Source organism: Odocoileus virginianus, chromosome 24 (assembly GCF_023699985.2).
Source record: "Odocoileus virginianus isolate 20LAN1187 ecotype Illinois chromosome 24, Ovbor_1.2, whole genome shotgun sequence".
Taxonomy (NCBI): Eukaryota; Metazoa; Chordata; class Mammalia; order Artiodactyla; family Cervidae; genus Odocoileus; species Odocoileus virginianus.
The window spans coordinates 14,140,180-14,167,645 of NC_069697.1; the positions used below are offsets into that span (position 1 = coordinate 14,140,180).

General features: G+C 34.2%; 1 protein-coding gene across 1 annotated transcript in view; it reads right to left on the minus strand.

The window, feature by feature from the left end:
• Nucleotides 1-10,365: 10,365 nt before the first annotated feature.
• RASSF9 (Ras association domain family member 9) overlaps nt 10,366-27,466 on the minus strand; it is a 31,016-nt gene continuing 13,915 nt past the window's right edge. The window contains exon 2 of the mRNA XM_020883320.2: nt 10,366-15,310. Coding sequence (XP_020738979.1) covers nt 14,050-15,310 — 1,261 coding nt within the window. The 3' untranslated portion in view covers nt 10,366-14,049. The remainder of the gene's footprint in view (nt 15,311-27,466) is intronic.

Sequence of the window (27,466 nt, forward strand, 5' to 3'; positions counted from 1 at the left end):
GCTAGGCTAGACTACTCAGATCTCCTTCTCATTTGTTAATCTTTGTATTCCTTTGTTTACATTTTTTTCTCTCTACCAACTATCGCAACTTCCCTAAGGGTAAAGAGTCTGCCTGCCAATGCAGGAGACCTTGATTTGACCTCTGGGTAGGGAAGATCCCCTGGAGAAGGACATGGCAGCCTATTAAGTATTCTTGCTAGGGAAATCCATTACCAGGGGAGCCTTACAGGCCACAATCCATGGGGTCATAAAGAGTCAAACACAACTTAGCGACTAAATAACAACAACTTTCCAAGTCCTTCGGGGTCCAAAATAAGATCTTTGGCATCGTGCACTTAATTTCATATCTGACTGTATTATCATGGGAAATACGCTTATCCTCTTTTAGTCTCAGGGTTTTTTGTTGTTGTTGTTAATCTGGATGGTTTAGATGATAATATCTATCATAGAGTTGTACAATTGAAATGAAATAATGATTGCAAAGTCCGTAGTTAAATATAGACCCTCAGAAATGTTACGCTTCCTTCCTAACTGGTTTTCCCTTCCCTACAGATTTTCTTTAAAATTCAGCCATGTTACTTTTTAATTATAATCATCACTTCCTCTCTTTTCATGACTGTATGTTTGTCTTGCTTCGAGACTGCACCCGTCTTGAATCATACTGCTTTTGTCTTCACCACAGTACTAAGTATGTATTGCTTTCATTGTTAGGATCATCCAATATTAGTTGAATGGATTTTGCTAAATAAGTTATACATTCTTCCATTGAAATATAATCTAAAATCTTGAAAATTTAAATTGTGAAGAATTTCATGTGTGCTCCTAATCTGTAGATGGGAAAAAAAAAAAAAGCCATCTAACTTTTGGTATTTAAAAAAGAACACAAGAGAGGAAAGAAGGGAGGGAGGGAAGAAGAGAGGAAGGAAGGCCAAGAAGAACAATTAAAATGTGGTTTTTAAAAAGTAAAATGTGTGTACAGTTTAAGATGATAAACTGATATGAGAGAACTAGAAGACACGTTTTATTCTCTGCCTACCACCTTGGACAATAATGCTTGGAATAAAATGCTTTGATGTGCTTTTGTTTTAGCTTTTCTAAAATGCAGTAAATTCACTTAACTCTCTTCCATGTGAGTTATGATGGTAGGATAATGTCATATATGGAAATATTTTGAGATTTTTGGAAAGTTTCAACTACTGTTATTTATAAAGTGGGGTCGTCATTGTGTATACTATAAATATTGTGTAGATGTAATTCTCCCAGATTTACAATATTAGTTTATTTTTATAATTTCTTCTTAGTGATGATTTCATGTTTACATAGCATTCATTTTACCTGATATGGCCTACTCTTCCTTCCCTCCCTCTCTTGCTGAATATGCTCCCTGAAACTGGGACCTACCTAAGTTCAGCTTCTTCAGTCATCCCTAAAGGTTGTGTACCTTAAGTTTTAGGCTAAAGCTCAAAACGTTTGTTATTATAATTAGAGTACAGTAAGCTCTCAATTATCTACGATAATGGGTTACTGGGAGAGTCTATATAAACAGATTGGTTTGGAGATTTTTCACCTAGAGTAAACTCTCCCAGGGTGTCCCCTGGGAGTGGCAAAAAGGGTAGGGTGAGAGGAATGGGCAGGCTGACTCCCCACAGTGTCTAGAACTCCAGAGGGTGGCTTAACAGCTAACTTCTGGAATGTTCCTGTGTCATTTATCCCTGCAGGATGAAAGGACTGACAAAACTGAAAGCCTTTAGCAAGAAACATTTGTTGAATAAATGAGTGAGTGAGAGGATTTACTTGGTGTGGCTCCAGCAGAGAAATCTCTTCTTTTATTTCCTTCACAAGTTTGGAGTAAATAAATGCATCCACAGAGGAAAGACTGTGGCTGTGCAAACTCTTGTCTCAGGAAGATAGGCTTCAACAAGAGATACTCTGTCAGGCTTTCTGTAAAATATATTCATGGCAACAAAGCAACAAATAATAATGAAATATTTTAAAATCTGCTAAATATAAAATAGTAATTTTTAAAAGAGTGTCTAATATTTATGACATTCAGAAACAACATTCATTCTGCCCCTTTGGAAACTGCTGCTGATTTTCCTGTAGTTATTTTTATTCAGTCACTAAGTCATGTCCTACTCTTTGTGACCCAGTCGGCCACAATAGCATGCCAGGCTTCCTCATCCTTCACAATCTCCTAGAGTTTGCTCAAATTCATGTCCATTGAGTTGGTGATACCATCCAACCATCTCATCCTCTGTCACCCTCTTCTCCTCCTGCCCTTAAGCTTTCCCAGTATCAAGGTCTTTTCCAATGAGTCAGCTCTTCACACCAGGTGGGCAAAGTATTGGAGCTTCAGCTTCAGTGTCAGTTCATCGAATGAATATTCAAGGTTGATTTCCTTTAGGATGGACTGGTTTGATCCCCTTGCTTTCCAAGGGACTCTCAATAGTCCTGTCATAGATACATTGAAAAACATTAACTGTTTATTGAGATAGGGAGAAGGTACATGTCTTTGAATTGTATAACCAGTTGTGTAAAATGACTAGTTCATTTGAATTCTACCAATATTCATGATATACTTGTCAGGTCTAGCATTTTCTAGTAATTAAGGATGAAAAGGTCAACAAGATACTGCAGTTGTCCATTCGTTGCTTCTGTGAGTATGTGGCATGAACAGAGGGCTTTGATCCCAGACTCTAGATCTTCCAGGGCTTCATGAGACTTCTCTATCAATACTGGTTTTTGTTTTTTCTGCTCAAAGAAGGAAGGGATACTAAGATAAATATTCTTAGAATATTAGAATTGGACAGTAAGTGGTAAGTTAATGCAGAGACTGCAAATAATCTACTTTCCCAAAGGCAACATGAAGAAAGAGAGAAAAAAGAACTCTATTGGGAATTCAGAGGTCTGAATCTCAGTTATAATTCTGCCACTAACTGTTTTTAAAACATCAGGTGTCTGGAATTTTGTTCATTATATGAGAAACATGAAGTACAGGAACTCTTAAATTTGTCTCAGGCCCTAACTGCAATAAGACCATAATAAAGAAATATGGGATTTTTGAGAACTATGTGGATGACCAAAATAAGGGATCATTTAATGTGAGGATTTGATATAGTGAAGAGTCTAAGGAGTTACTGAGGTTTCCAATTGGATAACCTATGTCTGGGTAAATGTTTTAGAGAGGTTAGTTAACTGTTAACTCCTTCCTGATACACCTGAAATGAGAAGGGTGATTCATATACTTGACAATTCAGCACTGATTGCCTAAGAAAACTATAATCAATCTTTTTTCTTTTCATTTCCCTGACTTGCATGTTCTTGTTCTACCCATCTAGAAAAATTCCCCTGGCATATGCATTAAAAATTCATTACTCACTTAGCATAGAGTAAGCATACACTCTTCAAGCCTCATTTAATTTGTATCTACAAGTAATGATGAATGCTAAGCATGGGCTGTAATTATAATTTTAAGATAGTGGAGTAAATTTTAAAGAAGTGACCACCCATGATCCCAGTTAATGGTGGTATTAAGTATAATAAGGTGGAGACGGAAACTTACAGAGCCAGTTTCAGCTGAGCTTCCATGGTGACTGAAGCCTTTGCACAGTGCTTGTAAAAGTCTACTCGGGATGACACATCACTGCATCAAGACTTTAAAGTATTCAACTCACATCACATCCTTCAATTCCATTATATTAAAAAAATTGCTTATTTATGTGTGTATTTATGAAAAGACAAGATTTCAGTTCAAAATAAGTATATAGTTTATCTTTTTATAGCATTTGGGGATTCTTTATCTTTAATCATTATTGATACTTTGGTTATATTGTAATAGCCACATAATTTTTTTCCTGTAGTATTTTCATTACTTGAATCTCAAAAAGAATTGTTACTAATTGCTAAAGTAGTCTTCTCTTTCTGTTAATGTGACATTGAGATAGAGGTCAGAGTTGGTCTCTTTTCAGCTGTTTCATAAATATCATCTATTTCCTCATGTGCCAAAGTCACATACGGCCTCCTCCCTAGCTCAACTACCCTGAAGTAATATTGGAGAAACATGGTCAACAACCTTTTGTTTCTTCAGAAATTTGGAAGGATATTCTTTAGAAATTTTGTCTTTCTTGATGTTATCTGTTATGAAATAATAGTGGTAAGATAAAATGTGCTATAGATAGAATAATGTGTATTTGCTCAGTAATGTTTTTTGAGGAATAAAAGAAACACTACATGTTACAACATTTTGGCCAACCATTGTATCACTAACTTTTCTGTTATAACAAAAGTGTAGGTCAGTCTTCCTCTTAAGAACTCCTAAATTGTTCTAAATCACAAAGTACTGAAAATTATGACTACCTCATATGTACATAAAATGCTGGTTTCATAACAAATATTTATGAACTTGATCTCATTATCTTGAGAAACAGAGAATGTGCAATAGTTTGATTCCTTAACATAACTGAATATTATTGGAAATTAATTTTTTCATAACAGATGTTTTTGATAAATTGTCATTTGGGGTCTGAGAGATATTCTGCACCATACATAATTTACTCACACCAACATTTCTTAACTGAAAATTTTGTGGTCTGTTTTCAGATTCTAGGCAATTTTTGCTGCCTTTAATTGTCTGTTCTGTGAATACACAGTTCCTTCATAATTGTCTCAATGACCAAGTATAGTGCAACTTTATCTTATTAATTTCATTAAAATTTTGGTCATTGCTTCAAATTAAGTATAAACATAGTCATTTTCCAAGAAAAGATATATATGTTGCTTATAAACTTGCATTTATATTTCAATTCATAGCTCTATATCCATTCTCTTTTTTTTCATACAAAATTTTAATTTTCATGCTGGATTGTAGTCAAGTATGTTAAGTGGAATTTTATGATGCAGTACTAACTGTGTAAATACATAGCTGAAATGGTAATGGGATGAATAGATAGACACTTTGTAAATAATGTCCCAAAACTGACAGCAAAAACTGTAACATAACCTATTCTTCAACCTGATGGGTATTTAAACTTTTTGACATAAATGAAATGATACATGATTATTTCATTACCCTTAACATATTAAAAAGTAAAAAGATCAAGAACATATGTAGTAGCAATAATACAAGTAGTATACTTGCTGCAATTTAAAAAAGGCCTACGGGTACTATGCCAGGTATTTTTCATGGTACATCATTTATCCTTAAAGCGTTACAAAAATTCAGATACTGTTATCCCAATTTTTTAGTTGAGAAAATTAAGCACAAAATGCTTGAACAGTTTGGCTAAAATCATGTAGGAAAACAGCCTGAAATCCAAACTGAACAGAATTGACCTGGCTTTTTGAGTGAAAACTGTTAGCTATTTTATGATAGAAGAAATCGTATTTAATTTGAGCTAATAGAATACAACAGGTTGGATAGATTATTTCAATGTGTAAGCCTACATACTCACCTCTTTAAGGAACAGAGTATAAACACACAAAAAATATCTGCAGTACTTACATGTCAACAGTAGCCCCTACAATAGTCTAATTTCTTCTATCATTTTTACCTCATGTTATGTGCTGTTTGAAAGTGATACAATAAAGGTTCTGTCTTTGGGTACCTGCCATCTCTGAAGCTGCCTTTTAACAAATTTAGTGTCTGCTTTCAGACTGCCTTTGGCTTCAGACCCTAGAACTGTTTATATCTTTCCCAAGCCAATGATCTCTTAGTCAACTCAAGAATTCTTGCTCTTCGCATCCTTTATTTTAGCACAGTGAAGCCTTCAGTTGCTCACCAGCTCTGCTAGAATTAATAAACCACAATTGAATGTTGTTGCTTTAGAAACACTGGAGTAGCTCTTTAACAGCACAAAAGTTGGGGCTATGATCTAGATCTCCTTTAGTCCAGTTCTCCAGGGTGAAGTTTAGGAATTTTTAACAAGCACTCTTTGTGAGTCTGTTGTGGAGATAGGTTTGGGAATTACTGCAGAAAGGTTCACAGCTCAGAATGCCTAAAAATTTAACTCTCCAACCCAGGGCATGTTTCTCCCTAGTCTGACATACTTTTGAATTATAAATCCCAGTTAGCGTTACCATGCTTCATCCCAAGGAAACTGCAGTTCCTCTCAGCATTGACATTTGTCATGATATAATCCTTTGGAAGATGACCTCGGGAGTGGGTAGTGTGTGTAGACGCTGAAAAGGGGGTAGTTAGCTTTCCTGTCCATCTTTGGGCTCTTTCTCCTTAAGGTAATTTAGCTTTTTGTCAATACTTGGAAAATCAGAAAAAATATTGGCAATCACTACGTCAAACACTCGCACTTGCTAGAGGAGTGACTCATGAAACTCACATACATAAAAGGTAAAGCTAAGAAGCATTTCAAAGTTTTAGTTTCAGTTCTGAAATGGTATAAAACTCTCTCCATTCTCATGTGAGGTATGGCAAATGCTACTTAGAATGAAAAATAAACTTTAAAAATAGGACTCAGAAGGGGAAAACCTTACCTTGAATGTGCCTCTGTATAAGTGCCAGTGATACAGTTATGATATAATCTTTCCAAGATACTTAAATTATAATGAAATTATTGGATAGAAATTTCACTTTTTGCATTCCTTACAAAATAATGGTTAACATGTATAGAACAGCTTTTATGGTCTAGGAATTGTGCTAGAACTCTTAGTTACAAATCTGATTTTACTAAAAATTTTTTGGTAAATTCTAGGTGCTAATATCTGTTAGATTCTGAAGCAATATAAATATAAATAATACAGGCTATTTTTCTCTCCAACTCTATTTCCAGCATAGTTTTTCTGTTCTGGAAACATAAATGATGTTCTTTTCCCTGGCCATGTATTGTTTAACTAAAATAACCGTGACTCCTTTGTCTATCAAGGGCCAAGTTAGCTGCCCTACCGCCCTGTCCTAACTAATTTGGAAAGAGATAAGAGTGAAAATGTTGGGAAAGGCGAAATTTTTAGTTTTAACTCCTTCTTTTGTCAGTGGGTTACTTTGATTTAACCTTGCATAGCTGCTGCCAGAGATAAAAGAAAGAGAACAGAGCCAAAAACAAGAACTATATCTAATGTGTGTTGTCATTTACCAAATCCATTGAATGCATTATCTTACATAATTTAACCAAGCTACAAAGAACCATCACTCTTGTTTAGTTGCTGTCATGTCCCACTCTTTGCAAAATGGACTCTGGCTCACCAGGCTCCTCTGTCATAGGATTTCCCAGGCAAGAATATTGAAGTGGCTTGCAATTTCCTTCTCCAGGGGATCTTCTGACCTAGGGATCAAACCTGTGTCTCTTGATTTGGCAGGTGGATTCTTTACACTCAGCCATCAGGGAAGCCAAATGTGGATTAGCTAACTTATTTTTTTTTATTTATGTTTCATTTTCCTTTAAAAAATTATTTTATAGGTAGGAATTTGGTATTCTGGGATTCAGATGGTTTGCTCATAGCATTCAGGCTTACTGTTCCCAGTTGGTTAAACTTATCATTATTCATCACTCTGGCTGTTTGATGAACATGAAAGTCTCTAAAAAGTCTCAGAAAAAAATATAAAAAAGTCAGAGGGATATTCTATTATGTACAGAAAACACTTTTAAAGTCTTTAGGTTATGATGTGTATATATGAAGTATATTGTGAACCAAATTTTCACATTAATATAAAAACTTAGCAAAAAATATGCATCTTCATTTTTATATGAATTTTCTATTTGGTATGCATTTTTTAAAAAACAGAATTGGTCAATATACATTTTGACAAAATATTAAAAAACTGAGACATCACTTTGCCAACAGAGGTCTGTCTAGTCAAAGCTATGGTTCTTCAAGTAGTCATATATGGATGTGAGAGTTGGACCATGAAAAAGGCTGAGTGCCAAAGAATTTATATTTTCAAACTGTGGTACTTGAGAAGACTCTTGAGAGTCCCTTGGATTGCAAGGAGATCAAACCAGACATTCTAAAGGACGTCAACACTGTATACTCATTGGAAGAACTGATATTGAAGTGGAAACTCCAATACTTTGGCCATGTGACAGGGAGAGCCAACTCATTGGAAAAGACCCTGATGCTGGGAAAGATTGAAGGCAAAAGGAGAAGAGGGTGGCAGAGGATGAGATGGTTAGATAGTATCACCAACTCAATGGACATGAATTTGAGCAAACTCTGGGAGATAGTGTAGGACAAGGGAGCCTGGCGTGCTGTGATCCATTAGCTCACAAAGAGTTGGACATGTCTTAGCGACTGCAAGAACAACAACAATGGATGTTTTTTTTTTTTTAAACAGAATTGGTCAATATACATTTGTAATTCCTTTCTTTCAAACTAGATTTCTCTGTTGTATGGTCTTATAAAAACATCAGTATTAATGTTTATAAATTTCTCACACAAATAACACCTCAGAATTTACTTAATTCCTATCATTGGTATTTTAATTTACTATTATTCATAAAAACTTGATAAATACCTGAATGCATATGTGTTTTCACAAACTTTGGAATATTTTCTTGCCATTTATTATGAAAAATAGGAGTACTGACTGAAAGCTGTGAATAATTGGAGTCGTTGATAGATACCAGTATTTCCAAGTTACTTTCTAATGTTAGTTATAGCAATCACCAGTACAAGGTAAAGCACAAATTCTAATAAAATACACATCTAAATCAATGGAATGCTATACAAAGTCCAGAAATAGATCTGAAATACATACCAGAGATTGGTTCACCAAGAAAAGGTGGGACAGATTTATTTAGTAAGTGATGAGGGATAACTAGTAACTATCAAAAGAATTCTCTTTCTAGTAACTATCAAAAAAATTATCTTTCTACCTTTGAGCATTGTAGTAAACTCAATTTCAGATAGTTCAAATGTTTAAAAATAAGACATGAAATACAGCATACAGAAGACATGATACAAGCAGTTTTAAAATCACTTATCATGAAATGGAAAGGTGGTTTTAAAGAATCATCCCCCCCCCAAAAAAAAAATCCTCATGTGTTATTAATGAGAAAAATCCATAAATTAAAAATAAAAAAAATTTTTAATTTTTACATTCAAATAAACAAACAGCACACACTGTGGAAGGAATGAGTATGTTTCCAATTCAGTTCTTAAAGAGTTAATTTCCTTAAAGAGTAATTAACTATGTTCATTAAATTTTTAAAAATCCATTTTTCATTCTTTAACACAGTATTTCTATATCTAGCAATCTAGCCTAACAAATGCATGATGATAATAGTAAATGACTGTTAATAAAAATAAATGATTGGAATATACCTAAATGTCTATCAGAAGAGGACTAGTGAAATAAAATTATAATTGATATAGTGGAATTCCCTGCTACCATCGAACATCATATGTGTGTGTGTTTGGGTGTGTATACATATATATATATACACACACACACACACGCATAGGTTATCTCTAAAACAATACATAACTGATATTTCTGAGGAGGATATCTGAATAATTAAGTCATGGGATAGAAGGGAGAATTACTTTTCCTGGTACACATTTTTTTGAGTATTTTAATTATAGTAATAATAATAATTTGAATATCGTGTGTCTATTTTACTTGAAAACAAACTCAATGGTATTACAATACATTATATATATACGTATGTGATGTAGGGAGAGACTTAGTAGTCTTCTATAAAAATGTGTCTAATAGTTGTATTTAGGAAAAATTCAATAAATTCCTTTTTTTAAAAAAATATGAAGGCATTTATTTTTTCATTTCCTTATATGAAACTATTCATTTGGACCTTACAAATTGTGATTCTCAGTTCCAAAGGTTATTGAAAACACAAATTAATTTTAGGTTAAGAAAATGACTACTGTGTATTTTCTCTCACTATTGAATTACACTGGCTAAGAAAACAATGTTAACTTATTCCTATGTGTCACTACTAAATATTATATATAATCTTTTAAGAGCAATACAAATGAGTTTCCTTATTTTCCAAATTATTATTTCTTAAATTAAAGGTAATTAAAATTACTGTTTTTTGAGAAATAAGGGTAGTGGCAAACTGAATAATAGCAGGGTAGATATATACTTGAGTATTTTTATTTTTAACTGGATTTCATTATAGAAAGTAAGATAGCCATCTAGTATCCATCTAGTATAAAACCAGCCATCTAGTATAAAAATGAGGACATTCTTTCATGATATGTTGAAACAAATACGTATGAAACCCAACAAAAAGTTTTGTTAGATCATTTTGCTCTATATTAATATTGTCATGAATCAATGCCTGATATTAACTTGTGTGAGTTAGCATGACATCTATATAATTTCAACTGATAAAAAATTTGTTTTTAATATAGACAGGTAACACACCCAAAAAGACAAACAATATCACACAAAAGTATACAACTATTCCTTTTATTATTTTGGACTGGTTACACTTGAAGAAATTGTTTGTATTTTGTACTTGTCACATTAAGTTATTAAACCAATCAGGTAGTATGAAAAGAAATAACATAATATTTAAAAGAAATCTATATCACATTAAAAGGTATTCCTTTTGTCTTAAGAAAAATACATTTCAATTAAAATAATAATCCTACCTTGTAAAATTATAAAATGCAGCCACAGAAATATATTTTGTCATGTACAGTAGATGTTTAAATAAATATAAAAATAAAATTTTAATGGATTAAAATAGCTTCTACACACCAATGAAAGGCCATTTATTTATATTTTTAATGAAAAAGAGAAAATAAAATAGTTAAGATATTTCAAAGTTATTTTGTGTATTTCTTAAAACCTAGCTCTATAAAATATTTTTTATTAAATGCATGGATGCAGTGAAAAACACCATAATTTAACCATTGATGAGCTTTTATAAAGAAAATATTCCCATTGTTTGTAATCGGTAACTCTGTGAATTAAGAATAAAGTAGAAAATTGATACTACAGTAACATTTTTTTCATAATGACACTAAGACGTAGTCTCTCTTCCAAAGGATTTATAAGTAGAATTGTTAATGTTTTAAGTTTGCTAAAATGCATATTTTATGTATAAAATGCACTGGTATCATTTACCAGGTATAGGAATAATTTTTTTTAAGTTACAATCTTCTAAAATTTAGCAATTCAATTCCAGAATTGAGTAGGGACAAAAAGATTGATTAGATGCAGTAAGGTTAACAAGACAGACCAAGTAACAAGACAATAAAAATATGTTGAGGGAGGGAAGTTAGATAAGTACACAAATAAATATAAGCTAAACCATATATAAATGCTCCTTTATGTAAAATACACCTAAAATAATTGTGGGTTCAGAGATAAAGTATTACAATGGTTGAACAGAAAAACATGCTTCATAGAAAGAGAAAACACATTGAAAAGCTTGAAATGGAAGGTATTTCAGTATATAGCAGATGGAAGAAAAAAAACATTTCAAGTGGGAGAATGAACACAGTTCTGTGAAAATCTGTCTTGTTATATGGAAAAATAGTCAGCTTTTGTTTGCTACTTCTAGCTTCATATAACAATTTCATAGTTAATCTGTTACATTACTCAAGAATTTATAAACATTTTATTTTAAAGCTTCTATAAATAATTAAAATACTAAAGTTTCTATCAAGTTCTAAATTTAGAATATACATTCTCATTTAATTTTGCATAGCTCAGTATCCAGAGATGAGGGCACTGCATTTTGTATTTTTTTATTTGTATTAATATATTATTCTAAATTAGAGATTCACCATGGTAAGTGATGATTTAATACTGTAATGAATCAAAGGCACAAATACATTTGTATAACAACAGAACAAGTTGAAATTCTAATGAGATTTTAAAACTCAATGGTCTTGCTTTCTGACAACAGTTTTTAATATTTACTGTAAAAATAGAAGAATTGGCCCTTAGAATGCATCACTATGCTTAATTGTATAAAATCAGACATTAATGCAAAGTTTCTAAAATGGCATTATCTAACTAGTTCTATTTCTTACCAGATTTGGATTCAGATAATCAAATTATATAGCAGGTAATAATGTTCTTTTCTCACTAAAGAGTAATCCAAAGAGATCTAAAGATATTACTTTTGAAAAACAACATTACAACTGTTTTATATTTGATGGTGATCTTCTGAGTTTAATCCCCAGAAGAGAATAATAAATATGTCAATAGCTTTCCATAGTGCTGAATGATTAATGAGATATTAGGCAAATAAACTTTCCTTTCTTAAATGACTATTCAATTCCCTTCTTCTTTTAAATTAAACCCATGTTTGTGTTATTACTTATTAGCATACTTTCCCGACAGTGGAAATTCCTACTTTTCTTACCATGCAACTCAGATAAGGCATTTACCATGCAACTTCAAGGCCTTCAATAGTATCTTAGTATGAAAAATGGTAACATTAGATACTCCCCAAAACTGAAATATTAAGAAAATTTTAAATATCTTCCCAAAGCTTGGCAAAATGTCTGGAGGATGGAGAAATTTTAAAAAAGATTAGGAAACTGAGTTAAAACATATAGTACAGTAAACATAAAGGTAAAAAGGGAAGAAATGAGAAATACTGACTCTTAACCAATATCCACATATTAAAACTAAGTAAAATAATCATCTACTCACATATGAGAAAGGTGTTAGCTAAAGGAAAAATGAACTGCAGCTGTATTCATGTAATAGTACAACAAAACACTTTTTAATATGATTATGTCATGTATCCAATAGCAAGAAATAAGGCAGGGAAAGAAGGAGATAAGAGAGAGAAAGAGAAAGAAAGGAACTTCCTAACTAAAAACCAAGCCAAACCAAGCCTCTTCTGGCACTATAATGATTGTCAGTCAAGACAGAAACTAAATCATCTATTCAATTTGTTGGATATTTACTATCATTCTTGAGAGTGGGATACAATAGAGCTACTTTTTTTTTTTTCAGTTTGCACCTTGGATGAAGGACCATGAAGACAATCTGAATTATAGTGTAGCAGGATAAAAGGTTTTTGTTCACATGAGTTCCTATCTCTATTTTCAGAGGAAAAATACTAATATTTATGGGTGTTTTTTCATGTGTGCCAAGTTGCTTAAGTTGTTGTCTGACCCTTTGTGACCCTATGAACTGTAGCCTTCCAAGTTCCTCTGTTCATGGGTTGCTCCAGGCAAAAATACTGGAGTAGGTTGCCATGCCCTCCTCCAGGGGATATTTAAGGTACATGGAGCTCTATTTTACCCACACAAAGGACCCCAAGCTACATCCCTTCAACTTTTTTAGATAAGGTATAATCAAATAGGACTATGACCCTGTGATTCTTCTCTGTAACCCACACCATATCTCACTAAAAGAATGAACCTGCACAGATGACTGGTTTGATCTAAAGGTTTGTATATCAGATAGAGAAAGTACATACATATCTCTTATTAGTTTTTAGCTTCCCTAGGAAAGCTGCTGTTGTCTGCAAAACTTGGCTTTTCTTATTTATACCCCTGTCTGATCCACTGATGATATTTGTACATGTCCCAATAAAAACCCTTCCATCTCCTGTAACCTAAACCTAAACAGGTAGAGGGGTTCAGGAAGTAACAGAGATGATATACATTCTAAATAGCAAAGAAATGAACAAGGATTTGAATTAATACAGTTACAATATGAGTTCTCATGTACTTTACAGATTATTAAATACCAATGATACAGTGTTGAAAACTCTATAACAATACATCTTAATTTTACTTGTTCACATATATATAGTTTCAATATATTGATGTCTAATATTAAGAATTGGTTTGAAGTTTGAATAAATCACTTCTCATAGAAACAGATTATAATTCACATCAAATTATTTCTCTGTTATATACCTACAAGCTATTTTTGCTGCATTCCTAATAAACAGCTCATTGTTTGAACTTGTAATAATTAGATAACACTGGAACTCTTAAATCGAAAACAAATCAACAAACAAAATTCTCTAGTTCTTATTAGCTACTGAATTCCTTAACATTATTTACATTTTTCTCCAGAGTGGGATATTTAAATTTTCCTGTTAAATTAAACAAACACAAACAATATTAAAGTAGGTCAGAGTGAAGCCATTTAAATTATGTTGACAACAGCACCACATCTCCTGGAGTTGTTTCCGAGTCCTGACTGTGGTTAGAGCTGATACCAGTGTCTGAGTCCGTGTCATTGGTATACATGTTAAATATTCTTTGAGTAAAAGGAGAAACCACTCCATTGCTGGTGGGCACCTCAGATTCCTTTCCTCTGTTTTCCTTCAGCTCACATTCACCTGCATTGCTGATATGAAGGGAATTGAACTCCTTGGCGAGGAGCTCATATTCCTTAGCTTTCATCTGAAGCAATGAGTCACTGTATTTAATCTCTTTCTGGATGCCACTCAAGTGAGAGTGTATTTTCAAGCCAGCTTTCATGCTTTTCTCCAAATCACACTTAACACTCTCTAAATCAGAGCTTTCAAGTTCACTAGCAGCTGCCCCTTCTGCATCTTCATTTATCTCCATGCAAACACTTTTTACTTCTTTCTCTATTTCAGCAGAGAGCTTATCAATGAGCTTTCTGTAGTAGGTCAGTCGTTCCTCCAGCTGTACAATTCCATCACTTTCTCTCAGGTCCTCCAGAATCTGCCTTTCATCATATTCCAAGCCTAGTTTTTGCTCAACTTCCCTGAAACTGGGCATCATATATGCATCCTGGACATAATTTTCACCATTATTTTCCACCCGATCAAGATGAAATTTAGCTTCACACTTTTCAATTTCCAGATCCAGCTCTTTCATTCTCTTGACTTGTTGATTAATAGTGTGATCCTGGGAAATAATCAGATGAACTAATGTCTCCATACTATCTCGCTCTTGGGAAACTGTGTCCTGCTTAATTTTAGCCAGTTTCCGGAAAGTTTTCCTGACAATTCTTTTTTGTTTATCTGGAGGTAATGTCTTCATGTAATTTGCCGGGCTGAGCTCCCACAGTTTTTCTGTATTTTGCACTAATTTGGCTTCAGCTGTCCGCCACAAGGGAACTGGAAGAAAAGCATCTGCTTTAACCAAAACAAACTGCATATTAGGCTGTTCGTCTCCCCATGCTTTCCAAAGCTTCAGGATTCTAGTTAGGGGAGGAAGAACCCGTTCAGAGCCTCTCCACTTTTCTATGATGCAGTAATCACTGGGCTTTCCCAGAAGAAATCGTTTCTCCCCAAATGTAGTCTCGTGTTCCTCAAGCAAAGCCTGGATGACGTCAGCAGAGGTGGTGCGTTTGGTTAGCCCACAGACAATCTTCTCTTCTTGGCAAACCCAAACCACAATTTCCTTCTCTTCTGAATCCATTTCTTTAGTTGGGGATCTAAAAGAAAAACAAAGTACATTATACTACTGTTGTCACTTGTGTAAACTCAGAAAGATGGTTTAATTTTAATACCCTCTCTAAATTTTACCCTTAGTGACAGAGGCATTTTGAGGTGGGACTACATAAGAATCAGACATTTTATGGTAATAAAGAAAATTTAAGACCATGAAAAATATCTTAGTTTTCTTTTTAACTCCTATTGGGCTCTGGAACAAGCAAATTGCCATCAAAGATAATGAACGCTAGGCTATTTTATCTTTAGAAAGCCAGATGCAATATAACTGGAGTTAGAATTGCCAGAGTTAAGACAATAATCAAAGTGGTGATGAATAAGAGGTAGAATAAAACTATTCTGGGGCTTCCCAGGGTGGTGCTAGTGGTAATGAACCTGTCTGCCAATACAGGAGATGTATGAGATGCCAGTTCAATCCCTGGGTCAGGAAGATTGCTTGGAGGAGCACGTGGCAACCTACTCCAGTATTCTAGCCTGGAGAATCCCATGGGCAGAAGAGCTACAGTTCATAGGGTCACAAACTGAAGTGACTTCAGTCACAACTGAAGTGACTTAGCATGCACACACAAGACTATTTTGCTGGAGACATATGGCTAGGAAATAACCATGAAAATGTAAATGGAATGTTATTAGAATAAAAGAATTGAAAATACTCCATGATTGAAATTAGTGATTATTTCATCCTGCAAATATTTACTGTATGCCAACCATGTGCCAGATATGTCTGAAGATGCTAGAGATATAGCAATAAGCAAAGGAGACAAGGATGTGGACATAAATGTGTAATTAATATAAGACAGTGGTAAATGCTAGGAAGAGAATTAAAGACGGTGAAGTGATAGAGAATGACTTGGAAGAAGGAGAGGTCTACTTTATTTAGAGAGCTCGGGAGGGACTTCTCTAAGAAGGTGACATGTGAATAGGAACAAAGTCACACAGTTAATAGTGACAGAGTGAAGATTCAACCAAAAAAGCTGACTGGAGAGTACTTTTAACTGATGCATTGTAAAAAGAAGTTTACGAGTTTAATGGCTTAGACGTGGATTAAACTGGAAGAAAAATCATAAACTACTTCTTAAAAGAGGAATTTTACCACATAAATTAGCCTTTGATAGCAGTGGAACCATAGTGCCTCATTAGAGCACCCACTGGTCAAGGAAGGACATTTCCCAATAGCCAGCCATGGAGAAAAGTATGTGGAAATGTATTACCTTCTATGCCTTTTTCTTATTAATCTTGTTCCTGCTTTCATTCAGCAATAAAGGATTTTGACTGGCCTGGATGCCTCCCTCAGCTGACAAAACCCTCATAAATATAAAAGCCCTACTGCTAACTCCTTAGAGTAATCCTCACGTCCTGTTCCATTTTCTAGATGGGAAACATCAGTTCTGGGTCTGTAGCTAAGGATGACATGGGATTTATAAACACTTCAGCTCTACACTGCAGCTGTGAAGAAGAGTGGAAAACAGGGATCAGGGAGTCTTTATGTATGCTAGAATAATAATGATGTACATGAGAATTCTCCAATTCTTCCATGATCCCTGCTCTAATTGGGATTCTCTTGTTTTGGAAGGAGCAAGTGCTTATATGTTATGGCTTCCACTAGATACCTGATAGTTTTCAGCTCATGTGGATGATATAACCCTAACAGTCATTATGCACAATCAAGAAAGATAAATTATTTCCATATTACATATGAGAAATTGAGTGCCTTTATTAAGAGTCTCACAGGCTAACTGGCTCCAAACACTTAAAAAAAAGTTTGCTCTAAACGTTCTTTTATTTTGTTGAGTCAATTATTCTCTAAATATTTTGAGGAATTTTTATTACCATCATTCAAACCAGGTAATTTTCAAAACTTCTGCCACTTGACTGAGCATGTTTAAAAGTAATGACCATTCTTCATTGAATGTAGGCAGTAAATCTTCCATATCTAGTTAGTATAAGCTTCATTATGTTTAATTCTACCTTGTAGCAGGCTTAGGATTTTGCAAACTATGCTTATTTTATAGTATGGCTCCAATTGAGTTTCTATTTACTCATTCATTTAACAAATATTTGCTGAGCATCTCTTCAGTGGTTGATACCATCATGGAAATGTGGATCGTAGAAATATTTGTATGATTTATAAAACATTTGCTGTTTAGTTACTAAGTCATGTCGGCCTCTTTTACCATCCATGGACTATATAGCCTGCCAGGCTCCTCTGTCCATGGGATTTCCCAGGCAAGAATACTGGAGTGGGTGGCCATTTCCTTCTCCAGGGGATATTCCTGATCCAGGGATAGACTTGTCTCTTGCATCTCCTGCATTGGCAGGTGGATTCTTTTACCACTGAGTCCCCTGGGAAGCCCAATATATAGTATACTGCATCTATAATTATGTAGTATGAAAGTGTGTTAGTTGCTCAGTCATGTCAGGCTCTTTGTGACCCCATGGACTGTAGCCTGCCAGGCTCCTCTGTCCATGGGATTTCCCAGGCAAGAATACTAGAGTGGATTGCCAATTCCTCCTCCAGGGGATCCTGACCCAGGACTGGAATCCAGGTTTCCTGCTTTGCAGGTGGATTCTTTACCATCTAAGCCACCTAGGAAGTCCTTATTATATATACATAATACATACTACATAATTATTTAGTATATATTATGACATTTCCCATATATACACTTTAAAAAATTACATATGTATTTTACATTTTATCAAATTTGATATTATTGAATATATCCTAAGATTCTCATTAAGTATTGTTATGTTTGGGATCAAGACTGCTGGGAGAACTATCAATAACCTCAGATATGCAGATGACACCATCCTTATGGCAGAAAGTGAAGAGCCTCTTGATGAAGGTGAAAGAGGAGAGTGAAAAAGCTGGCTTAAAACTCAACATTCAAAATACTAAGATCATGGCATCCAATCCCATCACTTCTTGGCAAACAGATGGGGAAACAATGAAAACAGTGACAGATTTTATTTTCTTGGGCTCCAAAATCACTGCAGATGGCGACTGCAGCCATGAAATTAAAAGACGTTTGCTCCATGACCAACCTAGACAGCATATTAAAAAGCAGAGACATTACTTTGCCAGCAAAGGTCCATACAGTCAAAGCTATGGTTTTTCCAGTAGTCATATTCTTGGCTGGACAATCCCATGGACAGAGAAGCCTGGTAGGCTACAGTCCATGGGGTCACAAGAGTCAGACATGACTTAGAGGCTAAGCCACCACCAGCATGTTTGGATGTGAGAGTTGGACCATAAACAAGGCTGAGTGCCAAAGAATTGATGCTTTTGAACTGTGGTGTTGGAGAAGACTCTTGAGAGTCCCTTGGACTGCAGGGAGATCAAATCAGTCAATCCTAAAGGAAATCAGTCCTGAATATTCATTGGAAGGGCTGATACTGAAGCTGAAACTCCAATATTGTGGCCACCTGATGCAAAGAGCCGACTCATTAGAAAAGACCGGTGTTGCTGGGAAAGACTGAAGGCTGGAGGAGAAGGGGACGACAGAGGATGAGATGGTTGGATGGCATCACTGACTCAATGGACATGAGTTTGAGCAAACTCTGGGAGATGGTGAAGGACAGGGAATCCTGGCGTGCTGCAGTCCATGGGGTTGCAAAGAGTTGGACATGACTGAGAGACTGAATAAAAACAACATGCTCTGTTTATGTTTTCACATAGTTTATAATCACAAAATATGCTTAAAAATTATTTACATATATAAAAGAAAATAAAAAAAACACTCATAGTACCACAGTATCCATTTTTATTTGACACTTTAAATTCTTTTTTGCCTTCTGAAACATTAGCAAGATTTACTGTAAAGATTTGCAAAAAAGGAATAGTAGGAACAATACTTGATATTTTAAAATATGATTTCATCTTAATTTTCACTATTTTCACTAACATTCTTCTTGAATTCTGAAAATTATTTTTTTCTAATCTTCTGTACTCACTGTAATACTGCAATACACACACACACACACACACACACACACACACACACATACATATACACATCTGACACACATTTCTCACAAGATTGCTTCAAATATCAGATAAGAGAAAGAAGAAGAGTGCTTTGAAAATTGTGGAAAATGTACTGGGTAAATATAGGTTATTAACACTAATAGTAAAATTACTGTTATTATTACTTAATGCTGAGAAGGGTATGGTATTATTCAGTAACATTTTTGAGCTTGCTACAGTAGTTAACAGTATTATTTTCAAAATATTTTACCATCTACCCCACAATATTTTTTCACCTGTTTTCAGCTGGTCAATATTTTTGCATGTACACTCCCAATATAACACAACTATTTATCTAATAAAAGATGTTTAAAAGGATCATTAATATAATATTTGGATCAGAGATGAGCTGAGAATTCTTTTAATCTCTCTGATTTATAGCTCTCTGATTTTAACACTGTGGTAGTAAAGTTTATTACACTGAAAATAAATCTATACCTATATTTATATTTCTTCTGACTACTCTTTTATAACTATTTCATTATTCAGTTTTTGCCTTTTAGAGTATCTTCTTCAGACAAATAAGAAAATTTATATGCCAAATGATACTCTTCAGTGATATGTGTTAGCCTTACTTTTCCAGATTTATTCTGAAATAGAGTGAAAATTATATATGAGAATTTTTGCATTCACCCTGTATTCAATCATGAACTTAAAAATGTCTCCACTGATAATTAGTTTTAATACCACAAAACACACAGAATTAAGATGAGTTGGCTTGGAATTACATATGGAAGTTCATACAACTAAATATTTCTTCAACAAGTTTCCATTGAGTAACTATGGTGCATAAAGCAGTAGGGAATAAATCAACTATTTAAATATGGAAATCTCAAGTATTAAATAAGACATCTTAATGACAAATTGAAGATCTACAACATAAGTATTTACAGAAAAAGGATTAAGTGTGAAGGCAGATAAAAATAAAGATAAATAGATAATATTTGGCTATCTTTATTAAGTTGTACAAAAAGAAAAAAAAATGAACTTGGGGCCCAGGAGAATAATTCAAAAAATGACATTTCTTCCTAGTATGGTAGACATTGAGGTTTAATCGAGATTTGATGTATAAAATTTATCAGGACAAATATTTCATATTGAGCCCTACTTTAAAAAAAAAGAATCATTAAGATGAGAAATTACTAAGAATAATTACATTATAATATATGCTAAAACCATTGCTTAGTCATGTCCGACTCTTTGTGACCCTGCGGACAGTAGCCCACCAGGCTCCTCTGTCCATGGGACTGTCCAGGCAAGAATACGGAGTGTGTTGCCATTTCCTCCTCCAGGGGATCTTCCCCACCCGGGGATTGAACCTGTGTCTCCTGTGGATCCTGAGCTGCAGGTGGATTCTTTACTACTGAGTCACAGAGGAAGCCCGTTAGGAATCCTGATCCGTATACACAACAAAATATACTTTCATCACAGCTTTGTCTATTCCATTTTTTCTTACATCTTGTGGGGAATCTAACAGTAAAATGTATTAAGACAAAAATAACAAATAAGTGAGACATTTCCAAAATAAGTGATGCAAGTTGGCATTCTACTTAATGGATTACCAATGGAACTTTTTCTCCTTTCACCTTCATGGCCAGTCTTTATGATTATTATTATTAATCCTGCCCAACTGGACTTCCCTCTGGTAGTCCCAGAACTGGTCCTAAAGAATATTGATAACTGCATTAAGATGCTATAGAAACACAAGTATTCAGAATAAGATTAATTTTAGTTCAGGGGGAAAAAAACAAACTTGCATTCATAGATTTCATTAAGAAATAGTAAATCTTCCTTCTTCATTAAGAAATAGTATTTGAAATCTATTAAATAGGGAATGGACAGTGGGAAGAAAAGATGTGTGGAGGAAAACACAGGATAGAAGCGGCCAAGGAGACCAGGGCAGCGCCAGGGGCATGGTGAGGGTTGGAAGTCAGCAGAAAGGGTTTCACTGTATTTCTCCCTTACTCCTTTGCAGGTTTATTCTGCCCTGTGACAGAGTAGACAACCAAAGATCAGAATTAGGAATGAAGGTTTTGAGACACCTTCAGTTTAGGAGAAGTAGTCAAGATAATATCCACAGTCTTTACAGAACCAAAGGAAAATTCTCGGAGATGACCAGGGGAAATGAGAAAAAAAAAAAATCTATCACTTAGTTAAGGCTGTGGACAGTACAGGCATGTACGACATGCCTGGAGAAGTTAGAAAGTGTCTTTAAAAATACACTCTGTCTTTAAAATTGTCTTTAAATTTGTCTTTAAAATACACTTTAACTGATTCAAATGAATTCTTTTTAATGGCTGAGTAATATTCCATGGTGTATATGTACCACAGCTTCCTCATCCATTCGTCTGCTGATGGACATCTGGGTTGCTTCCATGTCCTGGCTATTATAAACAGTGCTGCGATGAACACTGGGGTGCACGTGTCTCTTTCAGATCTGGTTTCCTTGGTGTGTATGCCCAGAAGTGGGATTGCTGGGTCATATGGCAGTTCTATTTCCAGCTTTTTAAGAAATCTCCACACTGTTTTCCATAGTGGCTATACTAATTTGCATGAAACTGGAGCCCATTATACAGAGCGAAGTAAGCTAGAAAGATAAAGACCATTACAGTATACTAACACATATATATGGAATTTAGAAAGATGGTAACGATAACCCTATATGCAAAACAGAAAAAGAGACTCAGATGTATAGAACAGACTTGTGGACTCTGGGAGAAGGCGAGGGTGGGATGTTTCAAGAGAACAGCATCGAAACATGTATATCTAGGGAGAAACAGATCACCAGCCCAGGTTGGATGCATGAGACAAGTGCTCGGGCCTGGTGCACTGGGAAGACCCAGAGGGATGGGGTGGAGAGGGAGGTGGGAGGGGGGACCGGGATGCAGAATACATGTAAATCCATGGCTAATTCATTTCAATGTATGACAAAAACTACTGCAATGATGTAAAGTAATTAGCCTCCAACTAATAAAAATTAAAAAAAAAAAAACACTTTAAAATTGTTTTTAGCAATAAAACTACACTAAATATAACATTTTCTTGCTTTGGTTATTCAAAGGCACCCTGGAATATAATACTGTCTTGAAGTCACATTATTCAAATGAATTGGAATACAATAATGTATTTTTAAAAATCTGGTTATTGTGCTTTTCTGATTGCTGAATACAAAACGAGGGATGCTATTATTCTAAATTTTATCAGACTTTTGGCCAAACTAAGATATTGTCTTAGTATTTTTTTTTACATGCAGTTCAAATTAAATGAATGCTTTCCAGCCAAATTTCTCATTCTATAGAGAAGTATGAATTATCTCCTTAATATTTCTTAACACATAGTAAAATTAATTCCCTTTGAAATTTTTACTAAACCTCAAAATATATTTAAACTCCTCAAAAGACAAACATTTATTTTTCCCTGATATCATCATGCAGTTCAAAGTCCCAGCAAGGACCACAGCCAGAATTAATACAACATATGTTATTCATTTATGTATCCTGTATAAAAATAAGAATACAGAGAACAAAATACATGTTGCACTGAGATTCTGATCCAGCACAGAGAACAGATTTCAATGCCTCATAATAGTCAGACTTTTCCATGGAAAACATAGATGCCTGTGGAATTATAAAAATCCTTCTTATGAAGTCTGTTCTCAAAATATCTTGACCAAATAAACTATCACAGGGAATTAGATCCAGTCTATATAACTCCTCAGTGTATAACCCACTACATGTGGCACTCATATTTAAAACATGTCAGTAAATAACACTTGGAGACAGACTAACTCAACAATGCAAGATTCTGAACTGATGATTAGGGGTGAAAGCTATAATACAGTAATAAAAGAAATTCAATCTCAGGATATTTATCTCAGGCTCAAATCTAAAATTACCTTGTAGAAGTTTACATTGTCTTGAATAAAAGCATATAATTAAATAAATAATAAAGATAGGTGATGATAAAGGGCAAGTTTACTAAATCGCATTCCATGCCAAAGATTATAAACTGGTATTTGAATTTACAAACCCAGCTCTATACCAATTACGAAGTTTAAAATGCTGAGGATGCCATAAGTAGTTTGCATAGTCAAGGTTTAAATTACATGACACATCTCTTTTCAAACTAAAAGGTCAAACTTCCAAATTTAATAGCATCTTTTCCCAATAATAAAAATTATCAGAGTACAAACACTGGCTTGGCCATAGCATCTTACAGAAAAACTCAAAAGAATGTTTTATACAATCCAATACAATGAGTTTAGCTAATTAATTAGTTAACATCACTACTATTATGTAAGAGAAAAATTTGTATTTTGTGTACTATAATTGGGTGGCTTGTAATAAGAGAAAAAGAATGATGCAAGCACAAATTTCAAGACAGACTCTGGTAAAAAGTTTAAATATATGATTGAAAAAAGTTCTATGTAAATCAATTAAATCTATCCTAAGTTAGCTATTCCCCAAATAAATTATCCATTTTGAATTATAGCATACATATTTTTATAACTTGATTCAACATTCAATTCTTAACACATTACTGACCAGAGGCATTAGTTTCTGCAAAAAATCCCCTGGCCAATAATGTGTTAATAGAACTATGATTTTAGTAAATGTGAATAAACAATGAGGGTAAAATTCTATAGAAGATAAGATGATCTTTAAGTTCAGAAATGTGTCATATAGCTAGGAAGGAGAAAAGATATGTTTAGAGAGAAAGAGATTTTAAAAATTCAAGACCATCTTAAATATTATTGGAAATCATGAGATATTAGCACATTCTGTATAAAAATGCTACAATTTTTTTTAAATAATAATAATCAAAACTAGGTAATATGTAATAAACCATAATAAGATATAGAAGTTGACCCCAATGTCTTCAAGACATTCTCAATTCCCATAACCCTTTAAAGTCAAATTAGGTAAAACAGCCTCATGAGATTTCATTTGGGACAGGATCTTGGATCCTGAATCTAAGATCCTTGGATCTTATCTGTGAGATGGACTCTTTCAGTTTATTACTTAATATGATGATGTTTAGGTTTGATAGTTAAGGAACAGATACTTAGAAAATAAGTTAAGGTGACTGGGGAAAAGAACAGTGGGGTGTGTGTAAAAGGAGACATTAGATAACAATAGCTCACATTTATTGCATGTTTAATATGTGCCAGGAATTGTTTTAAGTGCTTTATATATATCAACTGATAATTTTCATCACAACCCTATCAGCCAGGTCCTATAATTCATTACAAAGATTAAAAAACTGAAGCACAAGAAATTAAGAATTTGTTCAATACCACCCTCAGCTAGTAAGTGGGAGAAAATATGGATCATGTAGAAATAAGGAAAATAAGAATAATTTAGATTAAATGAATTAGAATTGAATCCGTACTGATGAACTCCCTATTGCCTAATACAATAATCAACATATTTCATTAAGTTTTCTCTCTGGAAACAAGATACTAAATCTGAGTCAGATATAGTCATCTACTGAGGAGGGGAAAATTAAAAAAAAAAAACTTTTGTGATATTATGATAAAAGTATTTTATATACTTACTTACTACCTGCTTCTATACATTGTCAATACATACAGGATCATTTATCAATGTGATATTTAATGACTGACTTTCTTGGAAATCTGGAGGCTTGTCAGTACACAGACTTCTAATTCTTTCATCTGTTTAAGAAGCAACTATAAAATTATTTTATAGTTCCTCTAGTAGACATCTGGGTAAAATGCTGAATTGCCCATTGAATTCAGATTTTTTAAAAGTACTTTATTCATTCCAGCACCTAGAGATAATTAATATTTACATTTTTTCTAGATACATGCTACATTTTTAGTAAGTTCTAAAGAATGACAAGGTCCCTAGTCATTTAAAAGCTATACTGAGAACCTCCCTGGAGGTCCACTGGTTAAGAATCCACCTGCCAATACAGGGTATACAGGTTCAATCCCCTCTGGGAAGATTCCACATGCCACAGGGCAAGTGAGACTGAGCTACAGCTGCTGAGCCGGAGCCCTAGAGCCCACACTCGACGACACGAGAATCCACCAGGTGAGAAGCCCGCGGAGCGCAGCTAGAGAGCAGGGCCCGCTCGTCACAATAGAGAAAGTCTGTGCACAGCACTGAAGGCCCAGCATGATCAAAAATAAGCACATATTTTTAAAGCTATATTGCCTTTTAAAATCAATTTTGTTTGGGCTATTTTCTGTACTTAAACACTGATCACCCTAATGCACCATGAAGACATGTGAAGTAAAGGAAATATACTATTGTAGGGATTCAATACATGATACTCCAAAATATGGTACCTTGAGTATTTTAAGCAGAAGGAGTTCTAGAAAATGGGAGAAACGGGGAGTTCACGTGATCATTCCATCCCAAGCCTCTCCCCTGAAAGTGATCCTAGGACCGTCAGGTGAGAAATGCCCTTCCTCTCTCTGAAGGAAAGGAGCATTCTTATCTCTGAATACAAAGTGAAGAGGAGAATCCAAACAGACTCCATTAAATTTTCCCAGTTTACTATACTTACTTTGTATCCCTTGACCTATCTACCGCACTTCTCCATGACTGTGCAGTCTTCATTAAACCTAGCATAAAACAACTGAGATTTAACCATTTCTTTAGTTCTTCATTTCCTTAAGAAGGCTCCTGTGTCATGTAAAACTTACAAAAAATCAATTTGAATGCTTTTCTCTTGTCAGTCTGTTTCTGTCAGTTTAATTTTCAGAACCAGGCATGGAACTTAACAGGGTCAAGGAAAACTTTATACTCCCCTACACAATACATTAAAAAAAAAAAAAATTAGGTGACAATTTTGACTCTTTCTGTAATGTACACATTTAGACACACACAAAACAAAGTCTGAACACAATTAAAATCAATGAAGCAGACAAATGGTGAGGAATCTCTCTGCGTCCACAAGCTAAAATAACTCTGGTTATTCTACCCAGAGAATACCGCATGCCCTCTGAAGTAACATTTTTGAGATCATAGTACTGCAGTCTCAGGAAGAGATAATCACAGATCGTGTCAGTAACAAATAATACAAGTCTTTGCTTAGGCTGCTAAGCAAATTTGGATTACTGTTTTGATAGATGAAGAATGAAAATAGTGCTATCAAATAGTTTTCATTAAACACAAACTATTTATTTTATTCACATTTTATTCAAATAGTTTTAAAACTGGAGTCCTTCAGAAAATTAATCATTCTATGAAAAATTGGGGCAGCAAAATATTAAAACTATCTTGAAAATTAAAATTTTATGCATACATATACATAGAAAAAAATCACTAGTTCTATTCATTACTAATACCAGTTTAATTTTCTAGGGTGTAATAATATAAGCCAGTCATATAAGATAAGAAAAACCCTAAACATTCCATCACTGCAGGATGGAATACTAGACATAATTCCCATAAACAGAGAAAAGGGAAGGGGATGTAAAATGAATGCGTATTGGAGATTACGGGTGGGTTAAGTAAACTAAGCTTATACTTCAGATTCCGGAAGTTGATTATACTCACAATGTAAATATTAACATGCAGTGTTTACCAGATGAAATGCTGAAAAAATATCTAATCATATTGGAAATTTTAGGGCTTACTTCTAAGTGTTACCCGTGCTTGGCAAATACCTAAAGTTTCCTTATTGATTTATACTTTGTAAAGAAATATTTCATAACAACAGAGCATATTCATTAAAGGAAAGTTACCCAGCATGAATATTTTGTTTAACAATAGCTGTAGTTATGTCAACTACTAACATTCATTTTCCTTTTGGCAGCTAAGCCCATAATTGGTTTTGCCTTCTTAGTGGAAGCTGTTTCCTAATGACGGTGATTTTCAGCTTGTATTTGCCTGCAGCCACCTACTCGTCCCTTTCTAAATGTGTTCTGAAATATGCTGGCAGATTTGAATGGCACTAGAAATATGTAAGAATTTGAATTATCCAGTAGGATAGCTGAAAACATAAGAGGAGCTCCTTTATTCCTGATTTCTACATTCTGAACATGGTCTATAATAGACAGTAATAAACTGTGACTTCCAACTGGAAGTTTTATCTAAAATAATCATCTCACATTAGTCACAAATCAATTAGCTAAAGA